Source organism: Aulonocara sp. 'chitande type north' Nkhata Bay, linkage group LG2 (genome assembly GCF_057382095.1).
Source record: "Aulonocara sp. 'chitande type north' Nkhata Bay isolate Kocher_YH1m ecotype deep benthic linkage group LG2, A_spYH_male_GT1.1, whole genome shotgun sequence".
Classification (NCBI taxonomy): Eukaryota; Metazoa; Chordata; class Actinopteri; order Cichliformes; family Cichlidae; genus Aulonocara; species Aulonocara sp. 'chitande type north' Nkhata Bay.
This window is the reverse complement of record NC_141345.1, coordinates 23,054,092-23,074,213: the sequence shown is the minus strand read 5'-3', so window position 1 is coordinate 23,074,213 and position 20,122 is coordinate 23,054,092. Positions and strand designations below refer to the sequence as shown.

General features: G+C 42.8%; 2 protein-coding genes across 20 annotated transcripts in view; one reads left to right on the top strand and one right to left on the bottom strand.

Moving 5' to 3' along the window:
- Positions 1-73: 73 nt before the first annotated feature.
- Positions 74-15,852, top strand: znf185 (zinc finger protein 185 with LIM domain). Of its 17 annotated transcripts, XM_086310963.1 has the most exons (34): positions 74-230; positions 1,123-1,186; positions 1,479-1,596; positions 1,698-1,805; positions 1,893-1,919; positions 2,206-2,262; positions 2,341-2,388; positions 2,482-2,553; positions 2,631-2,711; positions 2,898-2,957; positions 3,065-3,187; positions 3,264-3,818; positions 4,239-4,328; positions 4,584-5,690; positions 6,411-6,476; positions 6,601-6,675; positions 6,935-7,009; positions 7,232-7,306; positions 7,466-7,546; positions 7,826-7,885; positions 8,304-8,372; positions 8,745-8,795; positions 8,903-8,947; positions 9,554-9,619; positions 9,826-9,879; positions 10,003-10,071; positions 10,371-10,505; positions 10,770-10,811; positions 11,138-11,173; positions 11,889-11,960; positions 13,284-13,346; positions 13,454-13,519; positions 15,036-15,150; positions 15,323-15,852. In XM_086310963.1, the coding sequence occupies exons 2-34, from the start codon at positions 1,177-1,179 to the stop codon at positions 15,416-15,418; spliced, it is 3,867 nt and encodes a 1,288-aa protein (XP_086167089.1). In that variant the 5' UTR covers positions 74-230; positions 1,123-1,176; the 3' UTR covers positions 15,419-15,852. The 17 variants fall into 17 exon arrangements, with proteins under 17 accessions (XP_086167089.1, XP_086167081.1, XP_086167072.1 ...); XM_086310955.1 differs by lacking the exon at positions 4,239-4,328 and having other exon boundaries at positions 4,329-5,690; XM_086310946.1 differs by having other exon boundaries at positions 4,239-5,690.
- The window catches only part of pofut4 (protein O-fucosyltransferase 4), a 6,652-nt gene continuing 2,046 nt past the window's right edge, over positions 15,517-20,122 (bottom strand). The window contains exons 1-5 of one of the 3 annotated variants that reach the window (XM_086310984.1): positions 18,999-19,232; positions 18,531-18,872; positions 18,014-18,394; positions 17,027-17,649; positions 15,517-16,835 (exon numbers count right to left, since the gene is read on the bottom strand). In XM_086310984.1, coding sequence (XP_086167110.1) covers positions 16,685-16,835; positions 17,027-17,649; positions 18,014-18,394; positions 18,531-18,872 — 1,497 coding nt within the window. In that variant the 5' untranslated portion in view covers positions 18,999-19,232 and the 3' untranslated portion in view covers positions 15,517-16,684. Of the gene's footprint in view, positions 16,836-17,026; positions 17,650-18,013; positions 18,395-18,530; positions 18,873-18,998; positions 19,233-20,122 lie in introns of those variants that run through there. The other 2 variants (XM_086310975.1, XM_086310994.1) reach the window with 2 other exon arrangements.

The following is a 20,122-nucleotide window of genomic DNA, read 5'->3' as shown; positions in this document are numbered from 1 at the left end:
CGCACACACACACACACAAGTAGATAGACAAACACACGCTGCTCCACCCCATATTTACCTCCCTTGACTGGCTGGGCTTGTTAGTGCTCACGCCTGTACCTGTTGGCTAATACGTCGGGCTGAGACACCTGTTAGACAGAGAAAGACTTTTCCTCTGTTCACACCAACCACACTCACTAGGACACAGATCCTCAACAAATCTTCCTGTGCTGGATATAAAGTGACAGCAGGTAGGAACTCTGGTGTTTACTTATTCATGACATGATATTTTGTGTATTTTAAAAGTGTCAGAGTGATCGGATTGGTTGGGTTATATAAACTGTTTGTTGAAAGTGTTCATTATGAGTGTCTGCCCTCTCATTTTCTGGATGTTTCTTTGCCATGATTGCTTCCTATCGTGCTCGGGGCTTGCTTTAAAATGCTATTGGCTTTCATTAATCATTTATCTCTTATAGACTGATGTGCTAAACCGAAGATAAATATGGTCTCTGAGCCCTCAGTTTGTTTTGTCACCAATATTCAGGAAAATCCTCAAGAGATATTGCGCCGACTTACTCCAAAGGGAATGAATTCACAGCCTAAGGAAGGACTTTTTTAAAAAAGTGATATTTGCATTCTGACTTTAACAATACTCCACAGTTTTGCATAAGCTCTACTCTGTGTCTACTTTCAGATAAGGGTACACTTGTGATTGTTTCATTAGTATTTTCCCCTTTCTACTGAAGTTCCCCTGAGGACGTAGGCTTGCCTCTGAGCAACTCGTTTCTGTTTTCTGATCCTAAATAGCTGGGGCTCAGTTCATTTGGAAATGAGCGAATAGAAAGCGATATTTGTGTAATCAGGTTAATCTTATGTGGGCCAGTTTATATTGTTACAGAGTGTCAGATACACAGAATGCCTATCTGCGTCCATTCATATTTGGTCAATCGCTGCATATTTTGGAAAGTGGACAGACAGGATCGTCTGCATGTTTTAAGGATGAAACTGAGGAATGTTTGACACAGCACATGTTTCTCAATGGGAGGGGACATAGTGTGGGAACAAAGTTGCAACTCGCTGCTCACATCATACGCCTAATTTTTACAAGATGCCAATCATCTCTCTGAATTATCTATAATTTAGTGGCCTGCAAAGAAAAGAGAAAAAAGAAGAGAGCGAGAACCCCGTGAAACAAGCATGTCAAAAGGTGAGCAGATTTTGATTTTAATGTGAGATGATGTGTTTCCTCCAATAAAAGCTGGGAGTATTATGCATCTGTGCCGGGCTCTTGGCTATAAATTCACTTATTACCCTGATTTAAGGCAAACTACAAGTGGTTGATGATATAGTGTCTTCTGGCTCAAAGGGGGACTGTATATCTTAGAAGCTATCAAGCAGACAATTACTAAGCTGTCATTATGATGCAGCATATAGTGTGTATCATATCTCAAATGTGAGCTTGTGTGCGGGTGTGTGATATGCACATGTTTGTATCTCAGAGGGAGACAGAGCGTCCGTGCTGCGTACCACCAAAGTCCGGACAAGGCTGAGGGGAGACGCCAGCTGGTTGCAACGCAGCAATGACTCTAAGGATGAAACGCAAGAGGAGAAACCATGGTAAACACCCCTGTTTAAGCACGATACCCATCATCCCGTTATCATCTACTCTGTCACATAGGAAATAAATGAAAATAAGATAAAACCAAATTCCATTGCAGGATAGCAGAAGTTAAAGCCAGCCGTCTGAGCGGAGCCCCTGCTGACACCAGTCCAGTGTCTTCGCCAACAAATTCTACTCCGCCACCAACCAAGTCTGACACGGAGAGGTAAACCCAGGTTTTTAATGTCATAGGCTTATCTGCAGTTCTTTGAAACATGACTGTGCTGATAACAAGTCTCTGTTTTGAGTTTAGGCAGCCAACATCCGGATACCTTATCAGGTAAGAGAAAGGCTTCTGATATTCTGAGCACCACCATCTGGGTTATAAAATACGTTTACCACAAAGCATATAAAAACATATATATTTATAAAACAGAGATTTTAGTCAGCCAAAGTGGAGTCTCAGTCACCATCACAGTGAACACTTAAAAAGAAACACACACACACACACACACACACACACACACACACACACACACACACACACACACACACACACACACACACACACACAAACTGTATAAAGAAATAAGGGCTTGTTCAGGACTTTCTTTCTTTTTCTTCAGGGGTGTTTTCACTAAAGTGGACAAGCCTCCTCCATCCTCACCATCTAACGGCTTTAGGTAAGAGCAGCTGAACCACACAGCTTCGACAAGCAGTTTGACCTTTCCTCCATTACTTATTATCTGGTTTTATTGCAGCAAAACACCGCAATTCAACAAAAAGCCTTCAGAGACCTACAAGAAAATGTGAGCAAACGTAAATTCAGATTCCCAGTTTAACTGCTGGCAGCTGGATGAGAGTCTTTTCACAAGGTGCATGTTTGTGCTTCTGTTCCTCAGAGCCCCCCACACTGTGCGGTCTGCTGCAGAGAAACAGGAGGGCCAGCTTAGCCTCGAGGAGCTGGAGAAGCGGTAAGACTCTCCTTGCGTCCTGAAGTTAGACACCCGGGAAAGAGATTACATTAACATTATTCTGATTCATTCTGCAGGACGGAGAAAGCCAGTAATGTTCTGACGAAATCTGCAGCCAGGCAACGGTCTTACGTGCTTTCAGCTGCAAAGAAATACGAGTACGTATTTTCTCATGCCACTATTCTAATGCTTATCTTGAGATACAGCATGTTTCTGTAATGCTTTCATAAAAGAACAGTGCATATGTTTAAAACTTCCCATGCAGTGGGAAATTCTTTTTATTGACGTGCCTTGCTGAGCACTTACGGAGGCATTCACACAGGCTTTGTGTTCAAAACTCTAAGGTCTCAAGAAACGCCTGACACATCGCTCAGCAATAGCAGTCCAGCATTTGTGGCTACAAGGTAAGCCCTTTTTCCTAGAGGCAAAAAGAAAAGATATGTGAAATATGTGCTCTACACTTGCATGCATTTCTACTTGTGCCATCATGTGGTTGACTAAAATTGTGCAGGGTGGAGATTACTGATGATGATGAGCCTTCTGAGACTCCTGCACCTGCCAGCGCTGTGCTGCCATCCCCTGTTGTTCCTGTCACATCTGTTGCATCCAAGCCTGCGCCCGAACCTCAGAAAATGTAAATCCCGCACCATGTTTCTATTTCCAGTGCAACAAGTGATTTGAGTTTGATTCATTATCTCTGTGGTTTACAGTGCTGACACCAGCACTAAGACAGCTGCTGCTATGAGTGTTAATGAGCCGGTTGCTCCAAAGTTGGAGAAGAAGGCCACCCCAGAGCCTGCAAAAGAAGAGACCCCTCAAGTGTCTGTTACACAAGAACAGCCAACTTTTGACACCAAGGTGGCTGCTCCCCTCCCTGAACTAATCAAAGATTGTCTTCAAGTAGCCTCTAAAGAGCCACAACCCAAAGAGTCTGGGCAGACTAAAACGCCTCTGGTTGATCTTTCGCCACCATCAAAACCCCCAATATCATCTAATCAAAAGTCCCCTGAGTCGACCACTGCAACGTCTCCTGTCCCGACCTCCACTGTCACCAAGTCACCTGCACCTGTGTCCCCCGATGTGACTTCAACTCCTGAAAAATCAGATGTCAAAGTGTCTCCTGTCCCGACCTCCACTGTCACAACCTCCACTGTCCCGACCTCCACTGTCACCAAATCACCTGCACCTGTGTCCCCGGATGTGACTTCAACTCCTGAAAAATCAGATGTCAAAGTGTCTCCTGTCCCGACCTCCACTGTCCCGACCTCCACTGTCACCAAGTCACCTGCACCTGTGTCCCCGGATGTGACTTCAACTCCTGAAAAATCAGATGTCAACGTGTCTCCTGTCCCGAACTCCACTGTTCCGACCTCCACTGTTCCGACCTCCACCGTCCCAACCTCAACTGTCACCAAGTCACCTGCACCTGTGTCCACGGATGTGACTTCAACTCCTGAAAAATCAGATGTCAAAGTGTCTTCTGTCCCGACCTCCACTGTCCCGACCTCCACTGTCACCAAGTCACCTGCACCTGTGTCCCCTGATGTGTCTTCAACTCCTGACAAATCAGATGTCAAAGTGTCTCCTGTCCCGACCTCCACTGTCACCAAGTCACCTGCACCTGTGTCCCCGGATGTGACTTCAACTCCTGAAAAATCAGATGTCAAAGTGTCTCCTGTCCCGACCTCCACTGTCACCAAATCACCTGCACCTGTGTCCCCTGATGTGACTTCAACTCCTGAAAAATCAGATGTCAAAGTGTCTCCTGTCCCGACCTCCACTGTCCCGACCTCCACTGTTCCGACCTCCACTGTCCCGACCTCCACTGTCACCAAGTCACCTGCACCTGTGTCCCCGGATGTGACTTCGACTCCTGAAAAATTGGATGTCAAAGTGTCTCCTGTCCCGACCTCCACTGTTCCGACCTCCAATGTCCCGACCTCCACTGTCACCAAGTCACCTGCACCTGTGTCCCCGGATGTGACTTCAACTCCTGAAAAATCAGATGTCAAAGTGTCTCCTGTCCCGACCTCCACTGTCCCAACCTCCACTGTCACCAAATCACCTGCACCTGTGTCCCCTGATGTGACTTCAACTCCTGAAAAATCGGATGTCAACGTGTCTCCTGTCCCGACCTCCACTGTCCCAACCTCCACTGTCCCGACCTCCACTGTCCCAACCTCCACTGTCACCAAATCACCTGCACCTGTGTCCCCGGATGTGACTTCAACTCCTGAAAAATCAGATGTCAAAGTGTCTCCTGTCCCGACCTCCACTGTCACAACCTCCACTGTCCCGACCTCCACTGTCCCAACCTCCACTGTCACCAAATCACCTGCACCTGTGTCCCCGGATGTGACTTCAACTCCTGAAAAATCAGATGTCAAAGTGTCTCCTGTCCCGACCTCCACTGTCCCAACCTCCACTGTCACCAAATCACCTGCACCTGTGTCCCCTGATGTGACTTCAACTCCTGAAAAATCAGATGTCAACGTGTCTCCTGTCCCGACCTCCACTGTCCCAACCTCCACTGTCACCAAATCACCTGCACCTGTGTCCCCTGATGTGACTTCAACTCCTGAAAAATCGGATGTCAACGTGTCTCCTGTCCCGACCTCCACTGTCCCAACCTCCACTGTCACCAAATCACCTGCACCTGTGTCCCCTGATGTGACTTCAACTCCTGAAAAATCGGATGTCAACGTGTCTCCTGTCCCGACCTCCACTGTCCCAACCTCCACTGTCACCAAGTCACCTGCACCTGTGTCCCCGGATGTGACTTCAACTCCTGAAAAATCAGATGTCAAAGTGTCTCCTGTCCCGACCTCCACTGTCCCAACCTCCACTGTCACCAAATCACCTGCACCCGTGTCCCCTGATGTGACTTCAACTCCTGAAAAATTGGATGTCAAAGTGTCTCCTGTCCCGACCTCTACTGTCACCAAGTTGCCTGCTCCTGTGTCCCCTGATGTGGCTTCAACCCCTGAAAAATCAGATGTTAAAGTGTCCTCTGTCCCAACCTCCACTGTCACCAAGTCACCTGTCCCAGTGCCTGCTGTAACAGAATCTGGACTGAACACAAAACCTGAACCCAAAATGGAACCAGAGCCACAGACTAAATTGCCTCCAAAACCAAGGTCAGATTTCCATTCAGTCCTGGCACATTTTGTAGCATCAACAGGTGGAATGGAATAAACTCAGGTGTTATGTTACTAGCTCTTGAATGAATTTGCACTTTAATGTAACTGTGTTGATCTATAATTGCGCATAACAATTTATTTAAGCTTATATAACCTATTAACTTACTATTTGCTTTATATGGCATTTGGTTTGGTATTTTACAGACAAAGATCAACATAGTATAATTTTATTCAGTGGATTGTTAAAGATCACACTAAGAAACATTAGAAACGGAAGCTAAATTACTTCCACTTAGACCAGCTCCAAGAGTAAAATTCTCCTTGCACATTAATGTGTCCTTTCTAGTGCTCCAGTAATGTAGAGTACAGCAATAAAAACCTCACAGGGACCATTCATCTGCCTGGAGTAGTTTTACTTTGGAGTATTTAAAGCTGTTTTAGCTGGAAATATTTCTCCGGATGTAATTTTACTTTTATTTTCTTAAGTAAAAGCTCTTAATACTGCTTCTACCACTCCAGCAATATAACATAAAACTACCTACGTATATAATGAGCCTCGAGCATGATTTGTAAGCAAAGCTATGGTTGTTATGAAAATATGCTTTCAGTGGTTTAAGTGGTTTTCTTTGTTTAGGTGTGTTTGCTCTCATTCTTTCACATGTGTAATTCAAAGCTGCTCTGGAATGTGATGTGTTTGTTGTCCATCTTGTTTCACAGCTCCGCTGCTGACACGCTCCCTGCTCTGTCCAACACTCTGATTTCTTTCGACACCAGTTCATCCAGGTACTTCCAGAAGAGAAAGATGAAAGCCGGAGAAACCAGAAATGCAGTGACACATTAGTTCCCACAGCCTCAACAATATGCCATCTGATAATAAGAGCTTTTGTTTTTTTTTCTTTTTCCTCAGTAGCTTTAAGAATGATGAGGAAGCCCTGGCAAACCAAAAAGGAGACTCAGCGGACGATCACCCCGCAGAGAACAGGTATAAAACCAACAACTTCCTCATTATTGTCATAGCAGTGTTGGCAAGAAAACTGATGCGGGCTAACTGCCACTGAGCTCACTTCAAAGTAATTACAAAATAATGCACATCTCATTTTCAGGCGCTCAAAAAGCCTGATACCAAGGGGTGTCTCTAATTATGCCTGATTAAGTGTGGCACTTAAACATTTGATATAGAGATATATGCTTTCTTGCCAAAGCAGGTGCACTAATATATCTTTTCCTCTCCTGTACTGCAGTGCTGAACAGAAGCCAGATTCAGAGCTCAACAACTGTGAACCAATAACAGACGATCTCCTGGGTTTCAGTGATGGGTTTGTTAAAAATACATTGTTACAATTGCGCAATTAAAAAGTTGTCACGGTGGCAAATATTTGAATAGCTCTCACAAGGTGGCACTGTTGGGCTTCTTATAATCTGCCCGTCCTTTACCTCAACTGGCCTGTTCTAGCTCTGAAATCTCCACTGAATCGTAAATCCCCCTTTGTTCATCAACTTCTCTGCTTCCTCTTCCTCTCCTCTTTCTACATCTGCAGTCCAGAGGAGCCAGCAGAACCTGTTCCCCCCAGCCCAGGACGCTGGAGTCAGGATCTGCTTGGTGGAATGGACAGGTAGAGGAAGAATTCTTTCTCCTAAGAAAAAAAAGAGTAAAAATAACTTCCTTGTCAGTAGCAAACCAAAATACCACCTCAGCTTACCTTTCCAGAGTTGGATGTAGAGTTTCAAGAGAACTCTCCCCCATATTTCAATTTTCTGTTTCATGTCTTTAGTAAGCCAAACCCAGTGAAGACCAGCGGCACTCTGGATCTTCTGGCAAATGATGTCATTGTAAGAGGCACAGAGGCACACAGGTGAGAAAGAGACAGACCAGCTTCTCCTCCCATCTCACCCTCCTTGCTTATGCATCCTTATTATTAATAAGATCCCGGCTTGCTGAGTTGAAAGACTTTGGCTCCCGTTTGGCATTTTCTATTTTAACCTCCTGCTCCACGTTAAATAGAACCAAAGTCTCAAATTCCTGAAACGACTGACTTTGAAAGGGAAAGCCAGCTTTCATCTGCAGCACGACTGGAAATAGAAGGGAATGCTCTGTACTGATTAGTATTGCTGCTTTGTTTTGTCTCCACCAGCCTCAGCATGCAGCAAGAGGAGGAGAAGCAGACAGACAAGACAGCCAAAGAAACACAAAGGTAGCGGGAGATGACAGGCTGCTCTTAAACAATTATCTATCTATGCAGAACTGTTCCTTCCAAGAAATGCATTCCATACACACGGCTTGTAATGATTTATAACAAGTCTGCCTGCAGCTATGCTGCCAGCAAACCCCACAGAGACACAGAGTCACTATAATGACCAAACTGTGATCATTACCTAAAAAAGCATGACAGCATACAAAGCTATAGTCTGTGCTTTATTCAGATGGTTTTTGTGATTGCTAAATAATTCAGTGCATCTTGAGCTTTACTAAAGGACAGACATTTTAAATAGTGTATGAGAACAACCACACTAACCTTTACTTTACCTTTTACCTTTACTTGCCCTCTCTTCTCTTCCCATCATGCCATTCATCCGTACCGCCCTCCTTACTTCTATCTCACCGCTGTGCAGTGAAGAGGACAATGCGGATCCCTGGAGCTCACGTGTGACAACAGTGACAACCGTAGTCACTAAATCAAGGTAGTTTATTTACTGTCACATGTCACATGCAAACCAGTGTGCTTAAAAATAGTAAATAATAACACACGGTTTCACTCCAGCTCGGTAATATAAATGACCGGGTTGGTGTAATTGTTCAAGGGTTAATCTTAGGTGAAGAAATCCTGAAGTCCGCAGATTTTGCTGTTCAGCAGTGGAATAGTGTTTCCATTTGTCAGCAACATCCTGATTCTGATTTTTATTGAGTTTTGCCCCACGTCCCTCCATGTTTCTATTTACCATTCAAACTGCATTAAATCTTTCCATTATGAGTCAATGTGATCAGAATTCCTTCGACACAAGATGGGCAACGCTGACAATTGAGAGTGAAATCAGTGTGAAATTGTTTTTCAGCTCGGCTGATCCATTTGATCCATATCCGATAGGGACCACATCCCCTAACAGGTAATCATATTGGTTTGGAGCTATGACTGTTTTCCTGCAAGACAGATAGCATCTCAGCATGCATAATTCAGCAGTTTCTGATTATGAGACACTTTTCTCTATTCCAGCTCCTCTGACCTGCGCCAGCCCCTCTCTGATAGTTCCATCAACAGGTACGGGAATGATAATGCAAATTCCCTTTTTCGATACTGTAACCTCTGTTTGTGGCGCCGATGTTAGCACACGGTTTCCTCATTACTACAACTGCTTTAGTTTGTAAGCTAATGCGAGAATTGTTATTCATAATCAGTAGATGTGATGCAAGAAGCACCAGGAGTCTGGATCTATTGACATGCTCAAGCTGATTTACTTATTTGTTTTCTGTTTTAATTTTAATTTTAGTGCATTACCTGCTTTAATGGAAAAGAGCTCAGAAACAAAATAAGTTTGTTATTGCTTACATGTTTCAGCTTAAGAAAAATTTATATTGTGAGTATTGGGGACATTTTTAGCATTAGGGGGTTCTACAAAGTCCTCCACAATGAGTTTTTTATGCACCCATTCATACAGTTACACACCAATTACACTGGAACTGTGAGGAAAGGGAGATTGCCTGCCATTGGGAAATCTGTAGAAACGTTCTCTGGCACCTGAAACAAAGTTGCCCCTGAAATGATTCATTATAGGAAACTAAACTGCAAATGTAAGAAAAAGAACGAAAGAAAGAAATACTCGTGAGTGAGCCATGCTGATGGCTTTCTCTCTTGTGTGTCTGACAGTATGGGCAGTAATGCCTTGCGGTCCCTTGCAGATGACATCATCCCTTTCAACACTGACAAAACAAGGTATTGAACCAACTCAGCTGCATACTTCTGTGACGAATCTATGATTGAGAAATGGGAGTGGAAGGGAAAGTGCAGACCCACAGAAATCTTTTTCTCAAACCTTCCTGCTTGAGCGTTGTCTGATGTGCTTCATCTGTCACAATTCCCAAATCCTTTCCCCCTCTCCCGCTTGCTATCTCTCCCCACTTTGGCTGTTTTAACATCAGCACTCAGCGGTCATGGGAAACCAACACAGTCCAGGAGTCGAACACAGAGGAGAGGTGATGACATGCTTTGATGTACTTTTGCACCCCCACACTATACACTCTGTGCTTCATTCATCTACTTTCACCCATCCGTGTCCATTGCGTGTTAAAAGCCTTTCAATGTCTCTCCCCTCTCAGCCAAGAAGCGCAACCAGAAGCAGAAGGCCAAGCTGAAGATCAACAGACAGTCATCATGTTTGAGAGGAAGTAAGTGATCTTGGATATTGGCTCCTTTTTATTTCTGTAACCTCCTCCCTTTTCACCGCGGTGAAGTAGCGAGACTCTTGCAGCGCCTTGCTCACCGAGTCGGAAGACATTGTGCACTGGCGCTGATGAAAATAGGTCAGACATATATTTGTTACAACTTTCCCTCACAACTGAGGTAAACACCCCCCCCCCCCCCCCCCCCCACTCCCCCCTCTACCTTTTTTGTCTTTGGAAGAATAAACATCATGTGAACCGGCCATCTTCCAATGCTGCTATGTCTTTGTTTGTTTGTTTTCAAGGTCCCTTGAGAATGACTCTCCGTGGGACCGATGGACATCACCGACTGTCTATACCATCCCCACAGAAGAGGAGGAGGAGGACGACGACGAAGAAGAAGAAGAGAAGCAAGAAGAGGAGCAGGGAAGGTATCTTCGGTATGGTTGAGCTCATTAAATGCACATTAAAGCACCTTTTGGAAACTATTTTAGTAGGATGTGATTATAGCACCTTAAAATTCAGTGGCTGTCAAGCATTTAATTGAAAGAAAGCTGAACACAAGATGAAACATCCTCCCGGCTCAGTCGGAGAATAATTAACTTTTTCAGCTTGTTCTTTTTTTTTTCTTTTAAAACTTTAATATTGTCTTATCTTTACCTGTACAAACTCATTATAATGCAGGAATTTTGTCTCTTTTGTAGCACGGAGGATACACAAACGGTCACAACCATCACTACCATCAGGTAGGGAAAAGAGTTTTTTTGCGTATTGAGATTGAAAACTGTAGAGATTAGAAGGGCTCAGGTTAAGAGCATGAGAAGATGTATAAGTGGAGGTTACAATCACACTGCTTGGGAGGAGGGCCTCAGATCAGGCAGTGGTGCAGTACTATATAAAGCAGACCACAGCTGGTCAATAAACTGTGACCCTAGTGGAGCTGTGAGCCAGAAAGATCAGTTTCATACACATTTTTTTAAAAATGCAGCGGTCTCGCTTACTGGATTGCGTCCAGCTTATTGACTGCTTCAGCCTACTATAAAAGTCTAACACTGTTTTCTTTACTTTCCAGGGAGATACGCAGTGAGCCTGAGCCCTCCATGGATCGGTAAGTTTATGATCTTGTAAAGTCAGACAGCGTAATGCAGAGGGTTATTTTCTCTCTCGTCTGTTGATTTTCTCACTTTCGTAACAACACTGGCTTGCCCTTTTTTTTCTTTTTAAATCCTTTCATGCCTCTAGAAATTTGAGCAATGGTGCGGTGTTGCATGAAACTTACATTTACCTGTTCTTCAACGAGTGGAATAAATGGTTATTTTATGAAATGTATCTAAAAACAAATGCACGCCATCGAATATTTAGCACGTGTGGGTTTGTGTTACGCTTTCACCTTCTGGATCTGCTTTTGTCTCTTTGTAACGCAGCCATTTTTAGTAGGCGTAACTGAAAATGGTTAGCAACTGAAAGTTATCCGTGAAAGTTACCCGTAACTCCATCATGACACCCGGTTAGACAGATTTCCATTTCAACTCTATTACTGAAGTTGAATGACAAGATCTGCTCTTCCATTGTCTTTCAATTTGCCCTCATTTCCTTCCCTCTAATTATCAGCCTCCAGATGTCAGAATAATGATGTGTATTAGAGATGTCCTTTTGTCAAATCACAGCCCGTTAACCAGCCTGTCATTAACAAGCAGTGGCAGAAGTGATTATCTCCTGGGCTGCATTTGACAGATGTGGGGTCTTTCTCTATAACCCATCACTGTAATGCCATCATTGAGTAAAAGATGAGACTAATGTTGCTGCACGTTGCATGTCTCCAGTTTTGATACCTATTCCAGGACCATAAGAGAAGAGGAGCAGAGAGTCAAAACCCCAGAACCTGAAACCAAAAAGTGAGTGACTGTACAAACTATAAATTTAATTTGGATTGACAGCATATGTAATTGTGGTCAAAATCCTGAATACACTCATGGCAGGTGTAAACGTCAAGATAATTTGGGGCTTTAAATTATTTCTTTGAACTGTTGAAAAGTATACATACACAGGCTCAGACATATGTACATACACGTCCACTAATATTTGGTTAAATGTTCCTTAGCCAGTTACACTCAGATGCTTTTGGTAGGCATGAACAATCTTCTGGAATAATTCTGGCTGGATATGTGACTGCTCTTCTTGAAAGAATTGGAGTTATTTTAAATTGTTTGCTACCAAGGACCCAGCTTTTAATCCTATTCCACAAATTTTCAATAGGACTGAGGTCAAGGCTTTGGGAAGCTTATTCCATAATATTAGCCTGCCTTATCCATTCAAAACCAGTTTTGATGTGTGTTTGGGATCATTGTCCTGTTGTAACAGCCAGTTGTGTCCACATTAAATCCATCTAGCTGTTGGTTGGATGTAAAGGTGAAGAATTTGGAGGTAGTCCTCCTTTATTATTCCAATCACTTTGTGCAGTGTACCAGTACCACTAGCAGCAAACCAGCCCAGAGCATGATGCTACCACCATCATGCTTGACAGTGTTCTTAGGTTTGAAAGCCTCACCTTTGACTCCTCCAAATATACCTCTCATCATTATGGCCAAATAACTCAATCTTTGTCTTGTCTGGCCATAAATCTTTTTCTCCTAAAAGCATTTGATCTGTCCATGAGGACAACCGCAAATTTCACTCAAGTTTGAAAATGTCGATTTTGGAGCAGGAGCAATTTGTGATAGTTTGAGTCTTCTTCTGGATTTTGGCAAAGTGGTGATTGAACTGATAAACCTGGAATCTGCGGTTGTTTAGAAATGGCTTCCAAAGACGCTCTCAACTTATGTGAATCTACAATTCTCCTTCTTGGAACAATGGAAAAGTCCAAGGAACTCAGTGAACATCTGAGTATTTGTCAGTCCAATGAGTATTATTAAAACAAATCCTTTTTATGCTGGCAAAGAGAAACTACCAGTCAGTCATGTTCACTAATGAGAAGTTAGCGAGCTTTGGCTTGTCAAGTTAAAAGGCATTGAAGCTTTAGGACTACTTATTAAAATCTTTATGTTGTGTATCCAATTTTTTTCAAGACATTAAAGATGTATGTCATGCAATCATTCCACCCTTGAAAAAAAAAATCATCATGAAATTCATACCCATGATGAGTATATGCAAACCTCTGACCACAATTGTGTATATATTTTAGCTATGTGTATTAACCCACCTTTTGCCTCTCCTTTAAGGCCGTTTGTGTTTGTGAAGGAGTATGTCAATGCAACGCAGAACCCCAGAGACACGCTCAATAGGTGGGGCCAATAAATTATTTACAGTCAACTGCCATATTGATATAAAATACTGCTAACTGCAAGCACTGCCCTCATGATGATTTACTCATTGATCTTGTTTCCAATAGTAGGTCAGATTACCTGACTTCAAGCTCCACCAGCTATTCTTACAGCAGCCCATCTCTTTACTCCAGGTAATAACACAATCTGAGCTCTGCCTCTCTCTCAATACTTTAACTGCTTTCACTTCTTGCTCTTTAAATGGCAGTTCAGCTTTTCCCCCCACTAACGTCATTTAAACTGTATTCATGGGTTTCTCAAAACTCCTTCTTAATTACACTTCAAACCCTTTTAGCTGTGTAAGTTTAACCTGCTGCTACTGTGTCCATTTTCAGTTCTCACAGTTCAAGTACTTCAGCTGGAATCACTGTTTATAAATCTGAACATGTTTCAGGAATAAATCTTACAGAGCAACATTTTAACCTATGGTAGGAAAATACTGCACATTCACTTTTGAACCAGACCTAGACGTCTCTCTATCAAAGTTTGAACTATATATACACAAATGTATGTGTGTGTATATATGTATGTATGTGTGTGTATATATGTGTATATATATATATATATATATATGTACACATACATACATACACTGGGCTAGGCTCCTGCCCCCCTGCAACTATGACAAGGATAAGCAGAGGAGAATAGATGGAGAATGATATTTAGGTATTTTTACTGCTGTCACATTAAGTCAAGTTGGCTTCAAACAGCATGCAAGGGCTAAAATGCTTGTTTGGCATTTTGGCTACATTTTATTTCCTGTATTCAAAATTGACAGTATTTTGATAGCCTGTTTGGCAGGTTGGAGCCATAAACTCTATTTTACAATTCTGGATACCTGCTAATAAGCTCTGACAAAAATAAAAGAGTATTAGAAATTCACCTAATTAAAAAACACAACAAATGAAAAACAACTTGAGCACAGGCTTCTTGGTTGGCTTGCTGTTTGGTACAGTTAATCACAAAGCAAGCCATATTTTATCCAATTTTGGCAGACTAAAAAATGCTCCAAAAAACAGAGATTCTGTAGACACAGTTGAGAAATTCAGTGACATGAATCAGCTGAGATTCAGCTTCGAAGACAGATAGCAGTTATGACTGAGCACCTGCAGTTTTCAAGGAGATAAAAAAGACAAACATTTTTTGTACCAGGTTGTAAACACGTTTTGTTTTTTTCCTTTTTATTATTTTAACATGTGAGTCTGTGGGGGTTGCCATGGTGCTTACATTTCACCTTCTTCTTTTAGTATCTCTATCGCAACTACTAGCATTTGTTTTACCGTTTACACTATTTGACATATTTCAGTTACATATTTCGAGTGCTGAGCATGTGTAGCCTCTTGGTTATCCCTACGGCACCTCCATAAACAAGACTATTCCCTAAACGCGTTTTAAAGCCGCAACCACAGCTATAAGCCGCAGCTCTTTCTCCCCCACTTTGTTATTTCCGCTACTGACAAAACTAGATACATGCAAGCAGAAGGGCAGAAATTCCACCAAGCCTGCTCATTAAGAGGCTGAGCAAGGATTATTTACACTTATTAATTTCCCTCACATAGGACTCCAAATATCTTGTTATTCAACCAGACTGAGCTTCAGTGCACTGTACCTGTTCCTGATTCAGTGATCAACTTATCTTTTCTCAATCAGCTACTCCAGGATCCCACCGTCATCTACCTGTACATACTGCGGAGAGCAGGTGGGAAATGATGCCAAGATTACCATTGAGCACCTCAACATCAACTGCCATCCTTCCTGCTTCAAGGTAATTTAGTCAGATACAATGAATAATTTTTTTCCTAAATAATAATAATCATATTTGTTGTTATTGCCAGTCCAGGCAAGTTTAACCAGATAATTACGTTTTTGTGGCTCAAATCGTTTTCCTGCAAACATTTCTCATCAAGGCGTTATCACGAGGTTTTCTTATCTTTCAGTGTGATATGTGTAAGAAACCCATGGGAGACCTTCTCCACAGTATGTTCCTGCACGGTGGGAAAGTCCACTGCGAGACCTGCTACAGGGCCATCTGATCATCAAGAGCTTCGCAGACCTCCTCTCTCTCTCCTTTCTGTCATGTTAATTCGCGCACAAAGCGAGAACTGCTCTTTTTTTCAAAGTTTGCACTGCATTTGTTTGAACTCCTGATTAATGTAGCTTAAAGTGACCGGCGAGTATGATTTCTTAAACTTGATAATGACATATTTTAAAACCTTGCGTTGTGTTTTGATGGTGGTGAAAGCTTTATCTGCTTCGGTTTACTATGAAGGATACGTCTGTCCAACATCACACACGGATGTGAACAGATTAATACTGGTGAGAGGGATACAAGAATTTAGCAACAATAGGAAAAAAAAAAAAAAAAAGAACTTGGTTACAAAATGTTTACTTAATTTTTGCTCTTCTTGATACAAAATAGTGTTTGCATGTATGATGCTTTGTTAGCAAAATAAAACAATTTCTATAATCCTGGTGTATCCATGTCATATAAAAGTAGTTTGCTACCAGATACATGAGTCAAGAGTGTTTCAGAAAAGAATGATTGGTAGTTATTGCACATGATCCTAAATGATGTAACAGAAAATTGTCAGACAAGGTGATATTCTAACATAAAAATCAGAGTTTTTCCAAGCTGAGCTGATCCTGAGAACTCTGGTAACATCCCAATGCGAGGTTGTACTAAATTTACATTTGCACCTCTCCTCTGCTTGGCAAAATAATATTTTCCTTGCATAGTCACAATAGCTTTGCATCTAAATGGGATTTTAGCTAATAGCCATCAGCTACCTGCTGAGTAACTGTAAAGAAGCCGATGCAGTCATTTGGCTACCGTCTTGATGGTCTTCACACACAGTTAGGCAGAGCTCCCACGGTACAGAGGACAAGTCTTTGGCTCTGCCCCAGTCTAATGAAAAGGCGCATCCCATGAGAGTGTGCCCATTTGGGACAATGGTCCTCCAAGTAGTTAATACTAACTATGGGCAATATAATGGAAACTCAGCTACGGTGATAAAAACCGGTTGGAAAATATTCGCTTATAAAAGTCTAGAATGTTATTTTCCCATTACTGAGCGTGGGATGAAGGCAAAGTTTAATGTCAGCTCAACAAAATAGCAAAATTTGTTTCAGGATAACTAAACTACTCACATGGGTAAAAAGGGGGTGGGGTTGGCTTGGGTGCAAAACTATGAGCAATGTGTACTTCGTTCCCTCATTTAAACAAGAGGGGGGAATACATAATCTGGGGCACTCCTATAATCCTGGACGGACTCCATCCTCTGTTTGTTTCAAGGCCTGTGTCAGTGTTTTCCTTTGGCTCTGCTCACAGCAATGCTTTGGATGTGCTTCCACAGCAGAGAAGGGTCTGACTCGTTGTGTCTTATCAGAGACTCCAGCCCCTCTGCTTGGTCGAGGCTCTGCCAGTAATCCTGAGGCCATATTTGCAACCATCTGCAGACAGATAAACAAACAGATTAGGCTCATCACAGAGGATATTTTAATTAGACTATTAAAACAGACCGATTTCACTCCCCGCAGGACATTATTGTTCACATTTCAGTGCAGGGAAAAAAAAAAAAAAAAAAAAAAAAAAAAAATTGTGTTCACACCTGGTGCTGTTGTTCATTTAAAGACAAACTCACCCATCATCTGAAGGTAAGTCTTTGACGTCTCCATATCCCGGACTGGGGAGCGGGCAACCCATGTGAGAGTTATTAGCCATTTTAGGCCGAGGTGGTTGATTTGTCTTAGGGGCCTTTTTATGTGCATGCTCTGCAGCTAATCGAGCATTCTCCTGGTCACATACATAACATTCAAATCCATTCAGGTAGTTGGGTTTACTCATGTCATTCACCCCCCACTCGCGGGTCTTCAGTGACTCTAGCAAACGAGTATTAGTGATGCGGCTGGGGTTCTTGAACTTTAAATATTTAGCATATTCATCGTCATTCTCGTCCAGATGTATGAGGAAGTCGGCAAGAGCTTGGGGTGAGGGGAAGTCATCTATGATGATCACCGAGCGGTCGTTGGGCATCCAGTCCGCCACCGCGGAGGCACCTCGATAAATGGGAACGCACCCCTGGTGTAGAGGCCGCCACAGCTTTTCAGTCATGTAATCTGGACACAGGCCATTCTCCAGAGCCAGGTGGAACTTGTAGCGCGCCACAAAATTCATGAATTTTGGTTCTTCACCGGTAGCAGTGGCTGTGTCCTCCAGATATTCTGGTAGGGGTTTGTTGTTCAAGCATTTCCCATAAGAATCGATCTACACAGAGATAATGTTTGGAAAGATGGGAGACACAGTTAGGGAATATCTGGGAACAGATTAATTATTACACAATGACAGATTTGGCTGTTCCACTGAGTATTTTCTATACAAAACATTTACACATTTGCTATTGCAATTGGAAGCACAAAGATTAGTGATTTTTATCTGCTGTGCAGTGCGTAATAAAATAAGAAGATATATTTACCACTGAGAAAGAATCTCGGCATTTGTGTAAAGCAGAAAAAAAACATTAAGGGTAACGGACCGCTATATCTTTCATTAAAAAAAACAAAACAAAAAACACAGGACCATAATCTCTTTGACTGTGGTTATTACACAGCTGAATTATTCTGCACTTTACCTTTATGTACTTCATGAGCTCCTTTACATATCTGTCTCTGTCTGATGGTACAACACAGTGAGACTGCATGTAGAGCACTGGAGCCAGACCCTCCCTCCTCAGGCGGTTCTTCTCTTCCAAGGACACAGCGACAGGCTCCAGCAAGTACTCCAGAGAAGGAAGCCACTGAAGGGTCAAGGGGTAGTCTGACTCCCTGCGAAACGTAGCGGTGTAATTGAACAGCCGGATTCCCGGCCCATGAGAGAGGACATAGTTATTCATAGGTGACTCTTCGTGGAACAGTGCCCAGGTTTGGTGGCGGAGACGAGGGAGAGGCGCCTCATATGCCCGGAAGTCTGTCCCATAAAAGATGATAGATGTTGTCCGTTTGTACAGCTGCACCTTTCAAGATCAAACCCAAGATTAGTTGCAGAGCAACCCGAGAAGCTAATTATTATTAATGTGTACATGCATCTTCCTCCTGTCCAAGGCAGGAGATTCATGAAAGGTGTTTTAGGAGGGTAAGTATCTCGGGTACCTTACGATTGCTCGTGACCAGACAGGAGGACGTGGCACAGTCAATGCGCTCAGTGTCGCCTGGAAAATGTGGGAACAGCCCACCGCTCCACCAGAGGAGAATGGGCAGCTCCTTGTTACTGCGACGGTCGCGGTTCCCTGGTCCTCTGTATGAAACCACGGAGGAAAACTCCATCTCTGAGAGAGCACTCTGAGGCTGAAAGGCTCCTCGGTCTAGTGCATCCAAGGCCTCCAGGGGAAGCACCTGGTCATCTGGAAAGGAGGCAAAGGAGACCCAGACCCAGCACAGGACCCCGAAAAACCCCAGACAAGCAAAGGGCAGTAGTCTGCTCCTACCCGCCATCTGCAGGGGTGAATTGAACAAAGACACACAAATTCAAAATAAACACCACATTACTGTGTAGGGACAGCAGTATGATTGTTTTTCTTTATAAATGCGATCCGCTACGCAAACAATCCAGCGACTTACTCTACAGAGCCAGTGTTTTCAGAGCATGGAGAAACATCGGAATATTCACACTGTTTCCTACCATCATCTCCGCGGGAAACACGTGAAAGGGGCTTTTTTCTTAGCTTACAAAATAAAACATCTAGCGCTACTTTTCACGTAAGCTCGCTTTGATGAGCAGTGCTAACGAGATGCCCCAAACATCAGTTAACAGCTGACTTCTTTTTTTTTTTTTTTTGTAGAGTCCTGATTTTCTTCTTCTCTAGGTCTCAAAAATATCTCACGCTAGCGCCACCTACAGCCCGGGAGTAAGATTGGGTCAGACAGGTTCAGTTCAGAATCTTTTGATACTTAACGGATTTTGCCACAACAAACACAACAAATCATACATAAAAACATAGAGTATATGTTTTAAGATAAAAAAAACCCTAGAGATTTCTATGAACTTTAAGCAAATACAAAAGTCATTCTAAAAGCAAACAACATTAGCAGAATTAATAACACGTCCTTTATGTCTTAAAATAAGATTATCTGAGGAAACTTGCATTAAATCGGCTCAGCCGAAAAATCATGCCACAGTGGGTACACTTCTTGCAAAGCTATCTCCTAATTCAGAGTAAGGTAAAGGCTCAGTCACAAGGAAGGGACAGTAATCTCCTTGCATCTATGGTGACTGCCTGGTGATTGTATTGAATTTTTGCCACATTCTGCAACCAATTGGAGATTGTGGTAACTAAATGGCTACATAGAGCTTGAGGGTGTTGCACTCTCACGACCACTTTTGATCACAAGACGATTGCATAGGTCACCTGGTAGGAGACAACCTTTCTGCAACAGTCACAGTCTGACCTGGACCAACTCCGAGAGAGGTTGTCAAAGGTTTGCTAATAACTGTTGTCTAATTTATAAATGCAGACAGATTGCCAGCTTATTGCCATCAGTCTTGCTGAGTAGAAAAGAGTTCGCCTTTACTGCTGTTAACTACAGTGCAACACTGGCAGATCTTGATTTGGATGTTAGTGTAAATCTGATGTTTCCCATTTAAAAAAGCATTTTTATTACTTTTACATTTTTGAGGTTTGAGCTTGACTGTGCAGAAGAACGTTTGCATAAAGCTTGTTACTGCAGGATGTGTTCGTAGTTTC

What these genes read in the sequence shown, in the direction of transcription:
- znf185 (XM_086310820.1), top strand. An exon ending in CCAGAACCTGAAACCAAAAA is followed by an intron (nt 11,961 to 13,283) that starts GTGAGTGACTGT and finishes CTCTCCTTTAAG; the next exon opens with GCCGTTTGTGTTTGTGAAGG. An exon ending in GCCATCCTTCCTGCTTCAAG is followed by an intron (nt 15,151 to 15,322) that starts GTAATTTAGTCA and finishes CTTATCTTTCAG; the next exon opens with TGTGATATGTGTAAGAAACC.